Source organism: Jaculus jaculus, chromosome 2 (genome assembly GCF_020740685.1).
Source record: "Jaculus jaculus isolate mJacJac1 chromosome 2, mJacJac1.mat.Y.cur, whole genome shotgun sequence".
NCBI lineage: Eukaryota > Metazoa > Chordata > Mammalia > Rodentia > Dipodidae > Jaculus > Jaculus jaculus.
In genome coordinates this window covers 40,156,635-40,178,135 of record NC_059103.1, presented here as the reverse complement: position 1 = coordinate 40,178,135, position 21,501 = coordinate 40,156,635, and the positions used below count along the sequence as shown (strand labels likewise).

The window sequence follows — 21,501 nt, the reverse complement described above, 5'->3', positions numbered from 1 at the left end:
GGTATTTATATGAAAGTCCATCTCAGCCCTTTTTCTAGTTCTTCATCCACTGTTGCTCCAGTTAATAATGTCTGTGCTAATGTTTTTCTGTTGGGATAACAGTGTAGTTTCTGTTTCCTGATAGTTCACAGGTACAAAAGACAAATGCTGTTCATGTCCCAGCTACCCAGAGAAGCTGCCACACTGGGATGGTAGCACATGAGAGCCTAGCTTCCTCCACACAGAGACTAGGGTGTGCCCAGTTTGGCCACATTTTATTTGGGCATCATCTAAAATTTAGTAAGCATTCCTGAGCCAAACAGATGCTGTTAGCAACCTGGCTCAGAAGACAAATATTCCATCTATCAGAGAAGGGATTTGGAAAGGCGGGCCCAGCTGAGTCAGTTGGAGGGCTTCCATCTGACTTCTCGGACTTTCCTTTCTCAGCTATGGGCCCTGGGATTGAACTCTTCAGCTTCACAACAAGAAAGGCTTACCTTTCACCTTGCTACCTCAGGGCTGGCTCCCCAGAATGGGCTGGGAAGAGGTGCAAATTCCTTTCAACTCTCCCCAACCCAGCTGCTGAAGAACACAGAGAAGTTACTGCTTTGGGGATTCCAATGCAAACAGCCAACACACCAGCACTGCTGTCACAGAGCTCCCTGACATCCCCAGCATGTTTCCTGCATAGATCCCACAGCTAGGGCACCAAGCTTTTCTGGGAGAGCACATGGAACCCAGACCACAGCACAAAAGACGTGACTACAGCAGGCTTTCCTCCAGGAATTTCAACACCAGGGTGAGTGAAAAGCAGTATTTTGTAGCTCCTGGCTCAAAAGCTTATTGTCAAGAAAGACAAAGAAAGCCTCAAATTTTAAGCTTTGGAGCCTTGGGTTGGGATGGATACAACAGTAAGAAGATATTCACCAAGGAATGGAGGGCTTCCTCAGTTCACAAGGAAGAATACCAAGTGAAACCTTCCTTCCATGGGTCAGCCCCTAGCATGTATTTCTACCATTCAGAAGCTCTTACCAAGGAGAGTGAGGGCTTGTCGAGTCTTCTCAAAGTCCTCTGCATCATCAACACCCTCAATGGATGTATCACCTCCTTGTGATGTATAGAAAAAGTCCTCTGCACATGCTGAAGGAGGCAAGGAAAGAAGGTGTGAGATACCGGAGAGACCATCACCCTGTCTCATCCATAGATCTATGAGGATGTCCACTCACAGCACGCTAGGTCAGACCAAATCTTGGTCCTAGCTGCATGTATAGTCCTTTAAAATGTTCTGTATCCACAATGGCAAATGGGAGAGAAACTGAGTAACAACAAAGAAAATTATATTACACCACCAAAATTGCTACATTTATGTAAAATTGATATGGAAAACATAAGAAAAATAGGTCATAAGTATTTCAATTTTACTAGGTTTCACTTCCAATTTAATTTCTGAAAGGATCTAACACACAGAAGTACAAAGCGTATTAGAATGATACCCTAGAATCTCAGACTTCTGACCTCAGATCGTCTTCTCTGACAACTTCATTTGACAAATGAGAAGCAGTGACAGTCAGAGGTGACTGGTTGTTTTTGTTTTGTTTTGGTCTGTCTGTTTTACAAAGTCAAGGTACACTGGAGCTATTCAGATGCATGAACAAGGGCAGAATGATATCCTCAGTGGTCTTTCATCTCCCAGCTTCCCACTTCCTGAGCTAGACCTATGAGAGCCTGAATAGCTAGTAGAGAGGGGTCAGTACTGTGTTTCACAAGTCAGAGACAAGCTTAGGAAATCACAAAAATGCCACAAGCACACAAGCATTTTGAATGGCTCTGTACCAAGAGGAAGGGATAATGTGATCATTTGAGGGAACTAACCTCATAACACAGACTTAGAACAAGGGTTGACTCCAATCAAAATTATTCTTGAAAGGCACTTAGATCCTTCACAAAATAGAACACCTTGTGGCATACAACCCTGCCTAGTACTTCATACTCTGAGTGTGTAGTGTTTGGTTTTGACAGGATACCAAGACTGGACATGGACTTGTCTTCCTTCCCTGAAAAACTCCAGTTGAATTTTTGCTAGGTCCGGACATGTACAGTTGACCACACATGAGCCAAACATGCTTATACGCAGCTTCCTAGCAACTCCTGGTCAACCTACAATACCTTGTCCTTCAGTTTCATGTCCCAAGAACTTCTGCAGTCTCTCTCCTTTCTCTTTGCTGATTGCCAATACCCTGGGGCCAACCTTTAGCATATGTTGTCTAGGGATTGTTTTTTTCAAAAAAAAAAAAAAAAAAACCTCTAAATTTATCTTTTTGCTTTCTGCTCATGCCCTCTCAAAGCTACACCCACAATGTTGATCATTCCGATCACACTACTCTCCTACCTAAAGACCTCCATCAGTCCCACTGCCCTCAATGCAAAGACCAATGCCTGTGAACAGTGTTCTGGACCTTGGGTGGCATGACCAACTCGTACTGCTGCAGATTCATGACTTGTTCCTTCCTTCCCCATATCTATGTTCCACATATGCCAGTTTCTTTTTATTTATTTATTTATTTATTTGAGAGCGACAGACACAGAGAGAAAGACAGATAGAGGGAGAGAGAGAGAATGGGCGCGCCAGGGAGTCCAGCCTCTGCAAACGAACTCCAGACGCGTGCGCCCCCTTGTGCATCTGGCTAACGTGGGATCTGGGGAACCGAGCCTTGAACCGGGGTCCTTAGGCTTCACAGGCAAGCGCTTAATCGCTAAGCCATCTCTCCAGCCCTGCCAGTTTCTTTATGGTCACTCATGAACTCTGCCTCTGTTCACGCTGTCCATAATCCCGACCTACCTTCTCATCTCTGCCCATTTACTTTTGTTCCTGTGGGACATCTCATGTTCCAAGCTACAAAGAACTTTGCAAATACTTCTAGTTCATTAACCAAACTATCAAACCCAGCTGGACTTAGGACAAGTCTTCTCTGACAACTTTTTTGACAAATGAGAAGCGGTGATGGGGCCGAGGTGGCTGGTTGTTTGTGGCAGAACTCAGCACTAAATTCCAGGTTGACTATACAACCTGAACTAATATCAGGCAACACAGATAGTTGAAGAGCGATGAACAGACTATAAATTGAGTGCTATAAAGAGATTTTCTGGAGAAATACTGTAACCATATTTTGATGAATGGAGGCCAAGATCTAGAAGAGGTATGACTCCATTCTTTTGCTCAGAACTTCAAATAAAGTGAATTTTTGTGGAAAAAAAAAATCACATCAGATCTTTCTGCAGACAACAGGAGTTAGAACTTTCATAGCTACTTACTCCCACAAGCTTTGGGCACTAGCACACTAACAGTTCAAAGGATTCATGAAAGCATCCCCTCCCCCAACTCCTTTCACTCAGTTTTCAAGGTATCTCTTCTGATGACCTTTACAGGGCCACCTAAACAATACTGACTATATTTGCTTCTGCTTTTCAGACAGGTACCCTGAGGAGCATTTTATGGTGTTGGACAGGCTCACCTGGCCAGGCCTGGGAGCCCACTACTTGATCACTGTACAGATCACTGTCTTTGGCATCCCATAGCTTTGTCTTGAACCCAACTAAACTCTTTACTGAAATCAGTCATTGGGAACTACTCACAAGGCCACCTGGTGTTGTAGTCAACTTTTCACTGCTGGCAGAAAGCACCCAACCAAAATCAGTTTATGGAAGGAAATGGTTTATTTTGGCTTACAGACTTGAGGAGAAGCTTCATGATGACAGCAGGAAATATGGCACGAGCAGAGGCTGGACATCATCTCCTGGCCAATATCAGGTAGACAGCAGCAGCAGGAGAGTGTGCCAAGTATCACTCCAGGAGGCTCCAACTCCCAAATCGCCACCAGGTGGGGACCTCATTCAGAACACTTACGTTTATGGGACACGTGACTCCAACCATCAAACCTGGCTTCTACTGTTAGCATCTGCTAAAGACCCTTCATTGTCAGCAGCTGGAGCCCTACTGTCAGGCAGACTATCCCACCTCCCCCGCTCCCAGTTTCCACTCAGACCCAGCAAGTCCTTCAACAGGCTGAGGTTTATGACTGCAAAAGCCACCTGCCAAAGGGTCTGAAGTCTATCAACATGATCATCTCCTCCTCTGTTTACCCCTGCCTGAAATCACAGGTCTTCATAACACACCAGATTCCCTTGATAAGAGACATGCAAACAGCATGCAGTCAGTCTCCCCTCAATCTCGGCTCTCCTTTCAGGCCCAGGACGCCAGCACTGCCCTTCTAATCCACAGCACCGTCTTCCATCCAATAGTCGAGATTCCAAGTACTCCCTCTTCACTAGGAATTCACAAGGAGAAATACACCACGGTGCCCATTAATTTGCTCATCAGACAGATACCAGCCCAGGTAGTAAACAGGCCACAAAATGGCCTTGAATCAATGATTGGAGCACTTTACCATCAAAGCCAATGTCACAGCTTGCACTCACCTGGGGAGGCTATGCTCAGACCTCTATAAAGCCAAAGTAACTATAAAACTGTATCATTATATTTATGAAAGTAAAAAAAGAGTGGGAACTTATCCCTTAATCATTTAAAGAATGTATCAAGGGGAAAATGGGAACTTTACCATCATTTATTCTTCAGCAATTATCCATTGAACTTTGTTTTTATATCTCCTTCTGAGATCATTTTTAAGTGCAATGGAACAGCAATGGGGTAAAAGAAGAACATATGTGATGCAAATCCATTCCTTCCACTTTTAGACAAATACCCAAAGTGCATGCCAGGTCATCGGCTCTGACCAAGACTTCCATATGTTGTGTTTTAGGTTAAGAAAGGGAGAGGATATGAGGCAGGTCTCCATTAGCCATTGCCTAGTCCTTTATTCATCTGACTTTTCCATCAACTTATCAGGGTTTTAATGCAACCAAACACCCAGCTTCAGGGTGCACAGCCAATCTGCCTACAAGGCCACAGGAAGCTTATCAAAGGATCTTCATTTCACTACAAGATAATCTCTAAGATGCAAGAAATTATCAAATTGGCAGTTTTCAGGGTTCTGGCAGGAGCCCAGGGAGTCTGCAGCACACATGAACACAGACTAACAAAAGCCATCTTAAACCCTAATACGATCCCTGTACAGGAAAAACAGGATTTCTTCTTTACTAATGTTCCATTCAGGTCAGAGTTAGACAAATATAGTTGGGTGAGGCTTGCCAGTATCTGATTTGCCATAAAGTTGACCTTAGGAGAAAAATATTTTCTGCAAGTTGGACCTGAAAAGCCCTGATGAACCCAGCCCCCACCCTGGGAAGGAGAGAGGAGAGTGGCAGTGGCCGCCCACTTGTGACTGAGAGCTGGAACCAGAGCAGCAAAGCAGCAGGTCGGACCAGTGCTCAAACAAGAAATGCTCAGCCCTTGCTCTGAGTATCTGGTGGCACACATCCCTGGTCCTAGGAAGTTATGACACCCCCGGAAGGATAAGACTTGCAAGTAACTGCAAAACAAACCAGCACGGAGGGTGTCATCCAGTGAGTCCTCTCTGGGTTCCAACTGAAGCCGACTTCTAGTCTGGGCGGTGCTTCTGGCAGCGCGGCCCTTACCTCTCCTACATTGAATTGACAAGCTTAGCCAGGGCTCAAGGGCAGAACCTAGAGCTGTGTCATCAATACTGCATCGCCCATGCTCCAAGTGCCCGAGTCAAGTCAAACGAAGGACACCTGCTTAGGCGTATGGTGCAGTTGACACCAAAGCAGAGTTAACAGCAAACATGAAGGACTTTGTAACAAAGGAAGGACAAGCCGATACGGAAGCCACTTGGATTTGAGCTCCCAGGAGAGCCAGCTGAGTCTGACGCTTGATGATTAGGATGCCAGGATTTGGACTGGGGACAACAAAGCCTCAGCAATCTGTTTCTCTCATGGCTACAAAGATCAACTAAGCTTTGTCTGACACCCAGGTCTTCACACCATTTGTTAGCAATGGCTTTCCCCTCATGTGTTCCCGTCACATATAAAAGGCTAAGGACAGGATGTTACTTGGCCCCAGGCTGGCCCTCATCACACACATGCTGAGGACTCTGGGCAAGAATCCACCAGCGCCCGTGACAGAGGTTCAGGCAGATGAGTGGGCAGAGGCTTGGGAAGCGGTCCCTCCAGAGGACAGCATGCGCCTGCCAACTTACTCAGTGCAAGCTCTTTAAATTCGGGGAGGCTGGCAGCGGCACAGAGCTGGTAGAAGATGTGGTAATTCCTCTCATCGTCTGCCTGGAGGAAGAAAAGGTAAAGCAGCTGTAGATAGTTACTACCAAGATTGTCTTTGCGGCCATGCTGATCCCAGATGTTCCAGGGGTCCACCGCTTCCCCCCATGCTTTTCCTCGACATCCCTTGCCACTCTCAACGTCCACAGCCTGACTGTTCATTTGCTACGACAGGGGTCTTCTCCCTGAAACACGAGTGTCATTCTGTGGGTGGGCCAGCAAACACTGCTGCTTGACCGATGTTGCAGACTGTCATTTCCCTGCTGGAAGCTCCCTTTCTCACTCTGTGGGTTTGGGACTAAGTGAAAGCGGAATTGTCTACTATGTTAAGCTGGGCGGGGAGGCGCACAGCTGAGAGTACTCCCAGGGGTTATTCATGACAGCAGGGTCTTAAGGGTGTCTGAGCAGAGACAGCCAGAGAAGAGGAAAGTTCTAGAGGTGCTAGGGTAGGGCATAGGCAGCTGTCAGTCCATCCACAACACAGACAGCTTCATCTGACTGCAGCAGGGGTCGGATGCAGGGCTATCCCACATACTCGCACAATGCAGTACAAGCTTGGGCAGATAAAAGGCAAGAAGGAGCTGGTCTAAAAGTTCATGAAACATCTGCTAACTAGCAGCATAGAACCATCACCAAGAAACAGCTGAGGTGATTCCAGGGCCTCCTGAATCATGAGGACTGGGAAGCCACTGTGGCCAGGGGAAGAGAAGAGCAAACTGCAGGCTCCCATCAGGCCGTCAGGGATGGGAGGGTAAAGCTGCCGCAGGAGGGGGGCGATCGGGCATGTAAGTGGCACTGACCACCACCGAAAAGAGGAGGGAAGAGGTCAGGAGTAGCTGGGCAAGAAGAAATCAAGAGTAAACAGATCATAGTAGGGAACCACATTGGTGGGGCTGAGGAGACAGCTCAGTTGGTAAAGTGCTCGGCCTGAGTTTGATCCCCAGAACCCATGTAAAATGCCAGACATGGTATAACGCACTTGCACTCCCAGAGCTGGGGAGGAGGAGCCAGGAAGATTCCTGCGACTCAGAGTCTAGACTAATTGGTGAGGCTCCAGGCCAATGAGAAAATCTGTCTCAAATAAAAGATGGACAGTGTTCCTGATTAGTGACCTTTGAGCTGGACCTCTGGCTTCAATATGCATGTTTGTGGTGCAAGTACATGTACACACACTTGTGTTCAAAAAAGGACCACATTAAAGAAGAGAAGACACAATTTACTAGAAAGAGAGACTAAACAGGTAGCCAAATATGTGTATGTATATATAGTTTCAACCATATATATACACACATACATATTAAAACCTACCAAATAAAGGTATTCCTGAAAGCTGAAACCCAGACTTAATGCCTATAGCATTCTCTGATGAAAAGACTGTAAAATAGGGCTGGAGAGATGGCTTAGTGCTAAGCGCTTGCCTGTGAAGCCTAAGGACACCGGTTCAAGGCTCAATTCCCCAGGACCCACGTTAGCCAGATACACAAGGGGGTGCATGCATCTGGAGTTCATTTGCAGTGGCTGGAGGCCCTGGTGTACCCATTCTCTCTCTCTCTATCCCCCTCTTTCTCTCTGTCACTCTCAAATAAATAAATAATTTAAAAAAAAAAAGACTATAAGATCCATGAGTAATGCCTTGTTCTTCACTATGTCTCTGGGTTAAGACACAACAGGCCCTCAATGGGCTTGTTGACTTAATCAAAAAGCAATATTGGGGCTGGAGAGATGGCTTAGCAGTTAATGCATTAGCCTGCAAAGTCAAAGGACCTTGGTTTGACTCACCAGGACCTACGTAAGCCAGATGCACAAGGTGGTACATGCGTCAGGAGTTCGTTTGCTGTGTTTGGAGGCCCTGGCATGCATGCACACATGTGCTCAGACTTCCTCTCGCTCAAAACCTCTCTCTCTCTCTCTCTTTCTCTCTCTCTCTCTCTGCCTCTTTTGCCCTCTCAAATAAATTATTTAAAAAAGCAATACTATATTTAAAATTTGAGACCTGATGCTTAATTTCCATCCAAATGAACACTTTCACTGAAAAAGAAAGAAAACTATACCACAAAAATATACATCAAAAGATGGGATGCAGGCTGGAGAGATTGCTTAGTGGTTAAGGTGCTTGCCTGCAAAGTCCAAGGACCCAAGTTCAATTTCCCAGGAATCCACATAAGCCAGATGGACAAGGTGGCACATGCATCTGGAGTTCATTTGCAGTGGCTGGAGGCCCTGGTGTGCCCATATTCTCTTTCTCTCCCCCCTTCTCTCTCTCTCAAATAATAAATATAAAAAAATATTTTAAAAGATGGAATGCTCTTGGAGCACAGAGAATGTGGTAGAGAGCAACATCTGAGACATTGCTGGTTTGCAGGGTGAAGTACAAAATGACCCAGACTCCGCCACTCACCTGAAAGACCACCCTGGACTTCTCAAGCAAGTAGGTCCTCATGTTGGCCCCAATGATGTGGTACCTTTTATCAAAGCCAATCTGAATGTACTTTCCAAAGCGACTGCTATTGTCATTGCGAGTGGTCTTGGCGTTCCCAATGGCCTAAATTAACAAATAAGAAAAAGTGTAAACATGAGGTTTTCTGTCCCGAATATACATACGTTGGCTACAGCTGCTGCTATCATCTTGAGATCATAAAGACAAGAGCTAGAGAATCAGAGACCTGGACTAGGACATCTTTGAGTCACTCAATCAATGGTTCTGCCTGCCTGTGCTTAACCCACTTTGATCAGCCATCTACAACCAGATAGAGAAGTGTTAGTCCCCACTGATATGAGATCCCTACCAGAAACAGACCACCAAATGGCTTTCACACACATCATCAGGAAGCCATCATCCTCCTGGTATCATTTCCTACAAAGCAGCAGGGGCACAACTCAAAACACTACACAATGATTTTTTAAACATCACTAACCAGTCTTGTGTAAACATCCTGCTTCTGTAAGTCACAAAACTAGCCACCAATAAGAAATCTGTTCAGGGTTGGGAAGACAACTCAGCTGTTAAAGGCACTTGCTCTGCAAGTTTGCCAACTAGAGCTCAGGTCCCCAGTATCCACGTGTAGCTAGGGGCACTGTGGCACATGCGTCTGTAATCCCAATGTGCCTATGAAAAAGGAGGTGGAGTCACAAGAGTCCTGAAGCTTGTGGGCCAGCTAGTCTAGTCTCCCAGCAGCAAGCAATGCGACCCTGTTTCAAACAAGTTGGAAGGGGAAAGGACCAACACTCAGATTATCTGTCTCCCAAATGTGTGCCAGGACACATGTATACACCCTCAACACACATCTACATATAACTAGTAACAAAATAAATTTATTTGTATTTTAATCTCTTCCGTAAGTCACATTTTTAGGTGGTAAAAATACTTGAACATATTCATTGTGTGACCTAGGAAATATGAGGATGAAATAAAAGCCAAAATCCAAACCTGCTGCCTATTCTTGCTCAGCTCAGGCCAATCAACAGAACCATTAGCATCTGCTGGCATCTCAAATGCCAAGTAGGCACATGGTGTTAACTAGGCTAGCAAGAGAACACACTTTACACCTGCTTCTCAGGCCAAAAGGCTGACCTCTAATACTCTTGGAAATGTTCCACTATGTCTTTATGAGGAAAACTATCACCATTTGTTCTCTGGAAGTGAGCCAAGTGCATTCTGGGATCAGGCGACATTCTGTTCACAGATGTATAGGCCTAGCTCAATGCTAGAAAAGTGGTTCTGCCAACAGTGGCCTCCTCTGTTCTAACTACCTACCAAGTACATCCAATATAATGCCCTAAATGGTCAAGCACCTATCTCCTTCTCACTTGTCTTAAGGCCACGGCCTCAGTCCATGTCCTATCATTCCATTCCGAACAAACTGCTGCTGTCAATTTTCCTCTTGACTGACAGAGTAATTCTCAAAAAAAAAAAAAAAAAAAAAAAAGTGGACCTTATCATATGTTGAATGTAATGCATCCACAGCTTCCACTGCTCTTAGGTAGCTTTAAAAGCTCAGCACAGTGTATGTACCTGATAGGATCCCACCTAGCTAGGTCTCATTTCTCTAATCCTTAGTCCTCAGCATCTAGCAACACAGAACACTGCTTTTCTCACATAAAAGCCCTATGTGCTTCCTTCCCTCACTTCTGCTGAAAACATTCTCTGCACACAGCTTTCTGGACCTAGTGGCCACACTTTTTCCTTCAAGTGTCAAACTGAAGGCAGGCACAGAGGCTTTTCCCAATGCCACAGGCCAGGAGAGCTCCTCTTACCATAATGATTTCCAGGCTCTACATATCTTCCTCCCTCTGCTCTCCACCGTAAGTGGCCCTCCATGTCCAGGAAAGCAAGGTTGACCACCAGTTTCATCAGGGCTTCTCAGTGCCTAGCACAAAGGTTTGATCTTTGAGGCCCACAGGACAATGGCAGACTTTAATAAGAAGTTTATTTGGAAAATGGAAAAACTGGCTGTTTTCTCTAACATACTGGTAAAAGCATTTCCAAGGCCTCACACGAGCCAGGCCCGGTGGACTATTTCTCAACTCAATCCTGACAAGAACTCTTTAAGACAAGCATGATCACCTTTCATCAACTTACGGGAAAACAGGGTTGGGAAGGTCAAATAATGTGCTGAGGGTTGCATGGCTGGTAAGATATTACTCTGGGTCTGAAGTGTGGGTTTTTTCTACATGGAATTACAGTTCCTCATGCTGTCTCCCAATTCTCTACCACTATACCACACAGGAAGCTGCCATGTCTATGGGCAACTTCTACAGCTCCAATGACCAAGTCAAACCAAAAGTGAAGACAGAAATATTAATCCTCACTTCTACCTTTGTAAGAAAAAGGAGAAGAAGCCATCTCTCAGGAGATTCTGTGGGAACAGCTCACTACTCTTAACATTAGCAAATCAGAAACTAAACATGTGAGCTGGAGAGATGGCTTAGTGGTTAAGACGCTTGCCTGCAAAGCAAAAGGACCCAGGTTTGATTCTCCAGGTCCCCCGTAAGCCAGATGCACATGGTAGTGCATGCTTCTGGAGTTTGTTTGCAGCGGCTAGAAGCCCTGGCATGTCCATTCTCACTCTCTATCTCTCTCCCTCTCTCTGTATCTAATAAATAAGTCTTTAAAAAAAAATCAAACATGTGCTTTAACTTCCCTATGTAAACTTCAACTCAGGGCTCTCTGCTTCCTGTATGCCATGAGGTAAAGAACTTCCCCTGCCACATGCTCCTGCTGCCAGGATGTTCCACACAAGCAGCTTGCATGTGGTTGGTGAGGGGACTGTTTCTGCTCATAGATTTATCTTACCAACTAAGGGCAAGAGTAGTAACAGAGCAAGGCTGTCACTGTACCGTAATCTGTGGTAAATTAATAGATGAAATCACTTCCTAAGTCACAGAGTGGCAAGGGGATATTCTGATGTTCCTAATGGAAACCCATTAGAATGCCTGTAAAGATTCTTGTAAAAACAACCTAAATAAGCTTCTAACTTATGCTGCTCTTTACACAAGAAACACAAGTGACAACAGCATACATTGAACATCATGAACATTGTAAGGATGCAATCAGCAAAGGTCAGTTTGTGGAAAATTCTAAAGACAATATAGCCTCAACAAATACAAGTTCACAATTCTAAAGCCTAATTTCAGATGTTTGAATTTGTAAAACAGACTTAAAACCCATTACCATGGTCTTTGTCATGTACCCATACAAAGCATGACATGGTCTTTATTATGTATGCATGTAGAAATACCTAGTGACACACAAATGGATTGGAGTAATTTTAATACTAGGTTACACAAAGGGAGACAGACACTAAGTTGTATATAAACACAAAGAATATAAAAGAAGTGAAAACTAAAATGAATATTCAGATAAACATAATTCTATCAGTGAGGATTCTTTTTTCAGTTTTTAAAAATATATTATTTATTTGAGAAGGGGAGGTGGCAAAAAAGAGACAGTGGGAACACCAGGGCCTCCTGCCAGTATAACAAAACTCCAGATGCAAACAACCACTTTGTCTATCTGGCTTTATGTAGGTGTTTGCAAGGTCTGACTACCCCATTCAGTTCCTTAGTAAGGAATTCTATTTAAGAATATAGTGTGCTGGAGAGATGGCTTAGTAGCTAAGGCATTTGCCTGCAAAGCCAAAGGTCCCAGGTTCAATTCCCCAGGAACCACATAAGCCAGATGCACAAGGTGGCACATGCATCTGGAGTTTGTTTGCAGTGGCTGAAAGTCCTGGTGCACCCACTCTCTTTCTTAAATAAGTTAAATTAAAAAAAATAAAGAATACAGTGCGGTAGCCAGGAATGGTGGTGCATGTGCATGCCTTTAATCCCAGCACTCAAGAGGCAGAGGTAGGAGGATCACTGCTCAAGGCCAGCATGGGCTAGAGTGAGATCCTACCTTGAGCCCTCCCCCCCCACCCCCGGCCCCTCTAAAAAACAAGAAGAATACAGTGTGTACAAAAGAATGGAGAAAATTTGGAGTGGTGAAAATGTATGCACAAGAGAGCACGGAGGAGATGAGTAATGGCATGCAGGAAACAGGTTTGTCCGTGAATGGGTTAAACACTGCATGCAGCCTTTTTCTTATTGTAAATGACAGCAATAACAAGTATCAACAATAATCCTGAAGATTACACCTTTGGTCTTAGTTACCATTCTGCTCACTGAGTCCCTAGCCTCTTTCTTTCACCCAGTACGGAGAGCATGTGACTCTAAGAGTTAAAGGCCTACAGGCACCTGTCACTCAAGAATCCATGTGACCCTCTGCCTGGACTTGGGCTCTATCCCCGCTCCCACAGTCTCTTGATGAGCAATATTCTTTTAATCAGCGCAGACTTGTGAACAAACCATTCCTGGGCTGCTGACAAGCTCTTCAGCAGCACGGGGTCAGAGCATGCCGACGCTGACGGTAAATCATCCCACCCTGCCCCCGCCAGTCCCAGGCCCTCCTCCAGCCACACTCAGCAGACTACTGAGCACAACTCACTGGCACTTCTGCCTCCTCAGACTGCGGCCAGCTCTCAGCCTCCCCAGGAGGTGTCTGTAGTTCATGGGATGCAGCGATAACAAAGAGGCACTGCACGACTGCAGCTGATTGCTCCTGGGGAGCTTCCAGCCTTCCCAGGGCCGGGCAGCATAATCAGTAATCAGATGCTTGTGATTAAGATGGTGTTAATAAGAGCCCTCTGAGGAGACACAAGCTGACCCCACTTCCTGACACAGGTTTGGCTAAACTCTGAACATTCGAAAAGTTGCTTTCCCTCTGGCAGGGCAAACAGTTCTCACTTTTCTGCTTGGCAACACTATAATCCCTGCCTGGGTTCCTGGCTCCATATGCTCTTCTCCACATTCAAACCCAAGCCTCTCCCCCAACACAGCACTTAACAGCAGTTCAAGGGATGGTCCTTGTCCATGACAAAAGGTCTACATTTGATAGAATGAGCCCTTGAGACTTACATAGTTGGGTTTCCAAAGTCCAGTTTCACAAGGCAGAGACTCAATGTGTTGAGCCCAAACCACTGTATTGATGCTCATGGTCACCTACAATGTACACATCTTCTCTATCAGGCCTTAGCAAGCAAACTGCACACTGGTCATTTGGAGTAAGCACGTTGCTCTTACGTTTCTCCCACGCCAAAGTATGCTGCTTCCCACAGAGCTCACCAGCCTACTCAACTCAGGCCATTATTGGGTATCACAAACTTCAGATAACTTCTGACCACTGTGATTTAAGAAGTCTTCCCAAAGCAGGGACTTCATTGCTGCTTGTATACCACTGTCCACAGGAGCACTATTCACAACAGACAAAAGGCAGGGACCATTATCCCCCAAGAGAGTAAAGAAGGAAGTGTGGTTCATCTACGCAATGAAATACCAACCACGAAAAGAACAAAGTACTGACACACGTGAAAGCCGGGGTGAACTCTGACATAGGACCCATGTTGCATGATTCTACTTGCTTGAATTCCACAGGATAGTAAAGTACAGAGGAGGCGAGACGTTGAATCAGGTTACCCAGAATTTGAGGAAGAGGAAATGTAAAGCTGCTGTTTAATGGGGACAAAGTTTCTGCTTGGGATGATGCAAACGTTCTAGAAACAGATGATAGCAATGGCTATGTAAACAATGAATATAACCTAATGCCTCTGAGTTATACAGTTAAAGTGTATGTTTTTGCTGTGTATATTTTAGACAATAAAACCTTCCCTTTTGTCTTATTTAGTAGCATGGTATTCCACCTGCACAAAATTCCAAGTGTGACTAACAGTTACTTTGATCCGTCACCAGACATCAAAGACATAATTCTTTGCATTGTGAAGAATACCTGCTTATTCTGCTTTTAAAAGATCACCCTGTGTCTCTAACCTCTTACTACCTAAAATATAAAGTGAACTTTGAAACTCAGGGCAAAGGAGAAAGCCTGCTTTCTCTTTCATTTAATAAAAACATGGTGCTGATTGCATAGTACTGACTTCACTGTCTTTAATATGAGTAAAAGATAGGTCTCAGGAGGACAAAACCAGGCTCCAACGTCATGGCTCAGACTTTATAAGCACTGCATAAACAGGATACCAACTGAATATCAGACTACAGAGAGTTAAAGCCACTTACTAATTCACGTTTGTGGCTAATGACAGAGCCAAGGCTTACACTGTACTATCCTGTGAAAAAATTAGAGGAAATATACCAAAACCTGGAGTGAGTATCAGACAGAACTGTTGTGAATTCCTCCATCCCTTCAACTTTTTCAGTGAGGGATCTGTGTCTCTTTTGCAGGTCAGTGGTTCTGTAAGTGTGGTATCTGGACCCTCACCTAGAGGCTGTGGGAAATGCAAACTACTTGAGCCCTTTCTTAGGAATCAAAACCTCCACATGTGGGGAACACAATCCAAGCTTCAACAACCTCCACCCCTCCCAGGCAGTTATGCAGTTTAAGAAGCATTATAATAAATAAAAAATTTTCTTTTGGGGGCTGAAGGATGGCTTAGAAGTTAAGGCGTTTGTCTGCAAAGCCAAAAGAGCCAGGTTTGATTCCCCAGGACCTAGGTTAGCCAGATGCACAAAGGGGCACACGCATCTGAAGTTCATTTACACTTGCTGGAGGCCCTGACATGTGCCCATTCTCTCTTTCTGTAAAATAAACAAAAATAAATTTTAAAAATTTTCTTTTTGTTTAGTAAAGATGCTTTCAGCCAGGCGTGGTGGTGCACACCCTTAATCCCAGCACTCGGGAGGCAAAGGTAGGAGGAATACTGTGAGTTCAAGGCCAACCTGAGACCATATAGTTAATTCCAGGTCAGCCTGGACCAGAGAGAGACCCTACCTTGAAAAACAAAAACAAACTCCAGACGCATGCACCCCCTTCTGCATCTAGCTTATGTGGATCCTGGGGAATTGAACCTGAGTCCTTTGGCTTTGCGGTTAAGTGCTTTAACCACTAAGCCATCCCTCTGGCCCCTTGTGTGGACTTCTAATGCCTGGACTCTCTCTGGCTTTGAAAAAGCAGGTTTAGCATACAACCTTGGTTATCTTCACTGGCTTGTCCTTTTCCTTGCCTTGACCTCCCTTCACATCCCCTTCAGCCTGTCTTTGGGCATGGTGGTAGAGACAGCATACACATACTGATGGTGGAAACACAGCTTTGGTTGAGCGTGGGTGATTCTTGCTCAGTCCTCCTCTTCATGAAAGAAAAAGACTGCCCAGGCTGACAGAGGAGTGAGTGGAATGTAACCTAGGCAGCAATGAAGATCCTTGGCTTCAAGGCTTCAAAAGTGGCCCAGGCTGTGCGGACAGTTAGTTCTACTTCATCAACATGAAGAAAGTAATGAAAGAAAAACAAAACTAGTGATAGAACTCTAGAACATGATGAACTTTTATATCAAGATGCTTAGGAAACATCTCTGGCCTGTACTCAACTCCAGTGCTCTGAGCTCACCCAAGCCAGGTCCCTCTCATGAAATTCTGGTTGATGACAGGAACCAGACAGGGGTGAAGACACAGAGTGGATTTGCCCCAGCTATGTCATCACAGGTAGTTCCCAGAGGTCTTCAGCAGATGTCACTTTGCCACCCATCATCGTCTCTGGCCCCAGGGATACAATGTCCAAATTCTCGTTGATGGGAAAGAAAGAATATTCTATCCAGCCTTCCTTCCCCATCTATGAGAACTGCCTTGGGATTCAGTGGGTGTGGTTTTGCTGGGGTACTCATTTTCTGACCTATGATGGCAGCAGGAAGGGAACAGCAGCAGAGATGGCAGTAAGCAGGCAAGGATGATTACTGCAGCATGCAGAAGAGCCCAGGCACACAGAGGACATGCGACACTCTATTCAACACCGGAGACCTAAAGGACATGGCCAGGTCAGAATATACTCAAATCAGATTTCAACATTTCTCCCTTGACATGGGCATGGGCTTTCAGGAAGAGTGTGAATGTTGCCTAGGTAGGCTGCCACACTCAACACCCAGCAGAACCTCAGGAAGGCTTTACCTCCATGATGGGACTGGATGCCAGGACCTTCTCTTCAATGTTGGTTTCACTGGCTGAGCCACCGACTGTAGCAAAATAGCGCATAGCATACTTGGCTGACACCGTCTTCCCAGCTCCAGACTCTCCACTGACAATGATGGACTGGTTCTTCTCATCTCTGGAAGGAAATGAGCTCTTGTCAGTCACTGGCCATGGGAAGACTCCACTGCCTGCCATTTCTTCCAGTTTCAGGGATAAATGTGACTAAGCCACGTGTGGTAAAGCATGCCTTTAATCCCAGCACTGGGGAAGCAGAGGTAGGAGAATCACCCTGAGTTTGAGGCCACCCTGAGATTACATAGTTAATTCTAGGTTAGCCTGGGCCAGAGTGTGACCCTACCTTGAAAAGAAAAAAAATAAAAACAAAAGCCAAAATACAAATAAAAAAATAGTCACAGGGCTGTAGAAAATCTGAAAGTAGAAAGAAGAAAGCAGATCTGAGCAGAGCTTTTAAGTGGCACATGCCTTCCTTCATCACTCAGAGTGAGAGCAACATAGCCAGGCAGTCCTCCCGTGTTCTTGCTGAGTGCAGGACCCCTACATGCTCCCTTGCCCAAATCTCAACTCTCTAGTTTTCTTTATGAACAAGGACGTCATCTCTCCAACTGAGCCTAGCATGCTGGCAGTCACAGATTTGAACTCTTGTTCATACAGATATATTAGCAAGCTAACAGCCTGATCATGCCTGAAGTTTCCATGAAGTTTGCTAAAACAGTTATCAAATTCAACGAGAGATTTAAATCAGGTGAAATGGAAGATAAGCAGAATATATCTTATATTGCCTATTTCCCATAAGTGATAGCTATCCCACAGTGCACGATCCACATTCCCCAATGAGGAGGGTCCTTTTGGAGAGGGGAGAACAGGGAGGAGGCTAACAATGGTACCAACAATGGCACACACTGTGTACATAACTAATAATAAAAAATAAGAAGACACCCTACCTACATCAGATAAAAATGCAACTATAATCATTCCTTTAAAATAGAAAGTAGGTAGACAGGCAAATAAAGGAATGAGCAGCCCATTAGGTCTCCAAGGAACACAGGTGTTCAAAGCAGGCGCAACTACACACATTTGTGCCAGAGTTGAAGCAAAAAATTGTTTGTGAGGGCTGGACTCTAGTTCAAACACCCACCACCAGAAAGGTAGGCACTATGTCCAATGTCCAGTGCTGGCTAACAGTGCTTGCACCAAGTACATACTCACTAAGTACTGTTCAACTAGAAGCAACTTAGGGCTCAGCTGATCTAACCCCTCCTTTCCTAAAAGAAGGCACGTTAGGAGCTCAGGATTCCCACTGCAAGGTCTCATTCCTTCCTCAGCAAAATGAGACACAGAAGAACAGAGAAATCTCCGTGGTGACCTGTCCCACCTTGCTATTTATCAACACAGGTAGGCTGCCGTGTGTGGGCATGAGTAAACAGACACAACTTGTCTCCTGATCTGGACCAGCAGAAAAGAAAGCAGACAAGTGGTGTGCTAACACTAGGGAACCGATCCAGTTTGAGACAGACTGGATGGAGAAAAGCAGCTCTGGAGGTAGACACACCAGGGAGAGTCAAGTGTGGCGACTGTCAGGAGAGCGGACTAAAGAAAGCTGACTTATGAACCAGTCAAGGGCAGCAAGGAGCTGTGTGGTCTCAGCTCACAACCATGAGTAACCAGGAGGCTCTATATGGCTAGTAGACACCGAGACGATGAAGCTGAAAATATGTATCTTCCAAACTGGTTTACTAACTACTTGAAAACCCTATCAGTGGCTATTCTTCCCTCCCGCTTCATCTTTACACTGAAAGGTGGCCTCAAAAATAGGCCCCCAAACTATGGGTACTCTCCATTTTCATTCATCTTTTGTTTTCACTTTATACAGTCTCTACTAGACCTGCAGGAAAACGTCAGGTGTCACCTCTGCTCTCCATGTCTGCATTATCAAGTCCCTAGAGAACTACTAAGAAGCAAAACCATCCCAGTTGGCAGAGACCATAAGCTAGGCTTTATACGTCTGAGCAGACTCAAGCTTGAGGCCGCCTCAAGAGCTCTGTGTCTACAATAGGAACTGGACGAACACAGCCACACTCGACAATTTGGATGAAGGTCTAACTTAAACTAAGAGAGTGAGTGTGCCGTGTGACTGGACCTTGGCCCTCAGCAGCAGAGAAGCACTTGGAAGTGAGAGGTCTGCACAGAAGCCACAGACAAGGATCCCTGGGAGGCAGTGTAACAACAGGAGGCTGAAGAGAGAAGCAGCTCAGTGGGGAGGCAGCGTGTGCTGCCAGCCTCCTACTCAACAGGCACACACAGGAAACGGGGCTGCAAGGATATCTGGGAAGTATATTACTCTTGGCAATAACAAAGCACAAACCCCCCACCCTTGTCAATTTTCATTTTCAGCATCAAGGTGTCCATTACTTTTTATCCGTCCAGGGAAATGACTGAAAAGCCATGTACTGCTCAGGAAAGAGTATGGCTCACACAAGAGGTAGAGTGTTAAAGGAACAAGCAGTCTGGTCTTACTGATCACGAAGCAAATAAGAAGGGTTGGGGGCGGGGGCAGTTTATGTGACCAGTGTAAGGAATTAAAAAAAGAGAAGTGTTAAAGCAGTGAAATGGTAAAGACAGCAAGGAGCGGAGGTACATACATGGCCAAGAGCATACGACGAGTTACAAATACCCCGAAGTATAAAAACCCTTGTATTTGATGCTCTTTGGAGGAACAAGTGTAGGAAGTGATCAGAAAGTGCTAGCTCACATCCAGTGTGGCGATGATCACAGAAGATTCTGCCATGTCCTCTGAAGTCAGTGAATTCACCTCTTAGCGCAGCAAGAACCAGGCACCTCATGGGGGAGGATGTACAACAGGACTCTCAACTTTCTTTCCAACTCATGAGAGAACTGGAATCCAGAATACAGCAGTAAGAATGGACTTGAATTGGAACCTCAGCTGTGCTTCAGATTGGCTATCTGACTTTGCATCAGTCAGTCAGCTTATTTGACTTTGAGAACATCCTGGCGCACTCTTTAGGACTTGGATCCCTGAGGCCTAAGCTGCTCTGAGTGCTTGCCTTGATTTGCTACTAGGGTTTCTGAAGCATACTAGCACGCTTGCCAGGTTAAATTTCTAAATCACAGCTCTAATTACACTTTTCCCTATCCAAAACGTTAAATAGCTATTCACGCTTAACCAATGAAATCCAAACTCCTCGGCTGAGCATCTGAACTCCTCTACAATATGAAACATGAAACTCTTTAACAAGTACAGGGTGATCTGAAAAATCACAGCCTTTGCAGAGTCCTAGGTCTACCACACATAGACTTTACAAGCCATTTATCCATATGATAGAGGAAAATTTGCATCTCGCACATTTGCTTTGAGACCATGAAAAAATCTCTACAGTCCTTATAAGAGATGGTTTTGGGGTTCAGCTTCAACGGGCCACTTAGTCCCCAAAGAGCACATTCTTTCCTACCAACAGCATGCAAGTTCCCCCTCTACTTGAAGCTGCTTCAACTCAAGTCCAGCTCATGTCCAGTGCCAGGCAAGTCTGTCCTGACTCCCTACACTGTCCATCCCAGATGATAACAATTTCTCTATCTCTTCAGAGCATTTCATATTGTTTGTTCTGTACCTCTTTTCACACACTGTCATATTTTATCTGGCACCAATGTCAGACTGTGTGGCTGCTTTGCTTGCTGTATGACTTTGGGTCACTTCCTTTCTCTGGCTCACTAGCCCTTCATCTCTGAAGTGGAGAGCTGTAACACAGACTCCCCATGGAACACTCTCTGACATTCAATAATTCTATGACTAAAATCTTTTTTTGTGTGTGGTTTCTATAAAGTTTTATTGGAACAAGCCAACACCTACTTATACAGAATTCAGCATTTGTTCAACAAAGCCTAAAGTTTTTACTGCCTAACCCATTATAGAAAATGCTTATAAATACACAAACTACAATTAAATTACTTTATGTAAATGCAAATGAGGCCTCATCCCCATCACTTACAGAGCACCACTACAGCAAGCTTTACTATGAATCACCACTACAGTTTGAAGGAAAAGATGGATTATATATTATATGCAATATGTATGACTAAAATCTTAACAGGAGATAGAGATAGGGGGAAACTTAGTCCCAAGTGAAATTCCCTTTAGAGACCCAAATCATGGCCAGTAAATGCTGGGTCCCGCAAGTTGTTGAGGTCCTAGCTGTTTTCAGAAGCCATGCATTACTACAACCAGGAAATGTCTTGAAAGGCCTTGGCCTAGGGGTTCTGGGAAAAGGTGCTCAGCCATGCTGCAGCTGCTAGCCAAAGCTGACAGCAGCACACACATGGCCTCCCCACAACAAACTCATACCAGACTCTCCTCTTCTTTGGTACCTGTTTCTAAGCTCCCCATTCATTTTATAAGTTTCCAACTCATGAGTACATTAAGCTCATGAGAAACTCAATGCCCCCCCCCCCGCAGCCACTTTCCAGGTGGGGCATCTGGTAAGGAGAGTGGTGCTGGGCACTGCCCTGGTACATCTCTACCCAAAGGAGAGTGTTGCTCACTAGACAGGAAGCCAGAGGGGAGCTCTGTTTTGAGAATCTCTGCTGAAATGAGGTTTTGTTTGTGCTTCTCTCAGTCATTTTGTCACCTTGGTGCTCCAATTAGCAATATGCTTACAAAAGCCAAAAGGTAACCCTGTGCCCATCACCTCACAGCTGGCAGAGAAACTTGGGGAATGCTCCAGGGATCTA

General features: G+C 45.1%; 1 protein-coding gene across 1 annotated transcript in view; it reads right to left on the bottom strand.

Moving 5' to 3' along the window:
• The window catches only part of Myo5b (myosin VB), a 343,662-nt gene that overhangs the window by 133,085 nt on the left and 189,076 nt on the right, over positions 1 to 21,501 (bottom strand). The window contains exons 5-8 of the mRNA XM_045142616.1: positions 16,717 to 16,873; positions 8,627 to 8,770; positions 6,153 to 6,234; positions 1,012 to 1,119 (exon numbers count right to left, since the gene is read on the bottom strand). Coding sequence (XP_044998551.1) covers positions 1,012 to 1,119; positions 6,153 to 6,234; positions 8,627 to 8,770; positions 16,717 to 16,873 — 491 coding nt within the window. The remainder of the gene's footprint in view (positions 1 to 1,011; positions 1,120 to 6,152; positions 6,235 to 8,626; positions 8,771 to 16,716; positions 16,874 to 21,501) is intronic.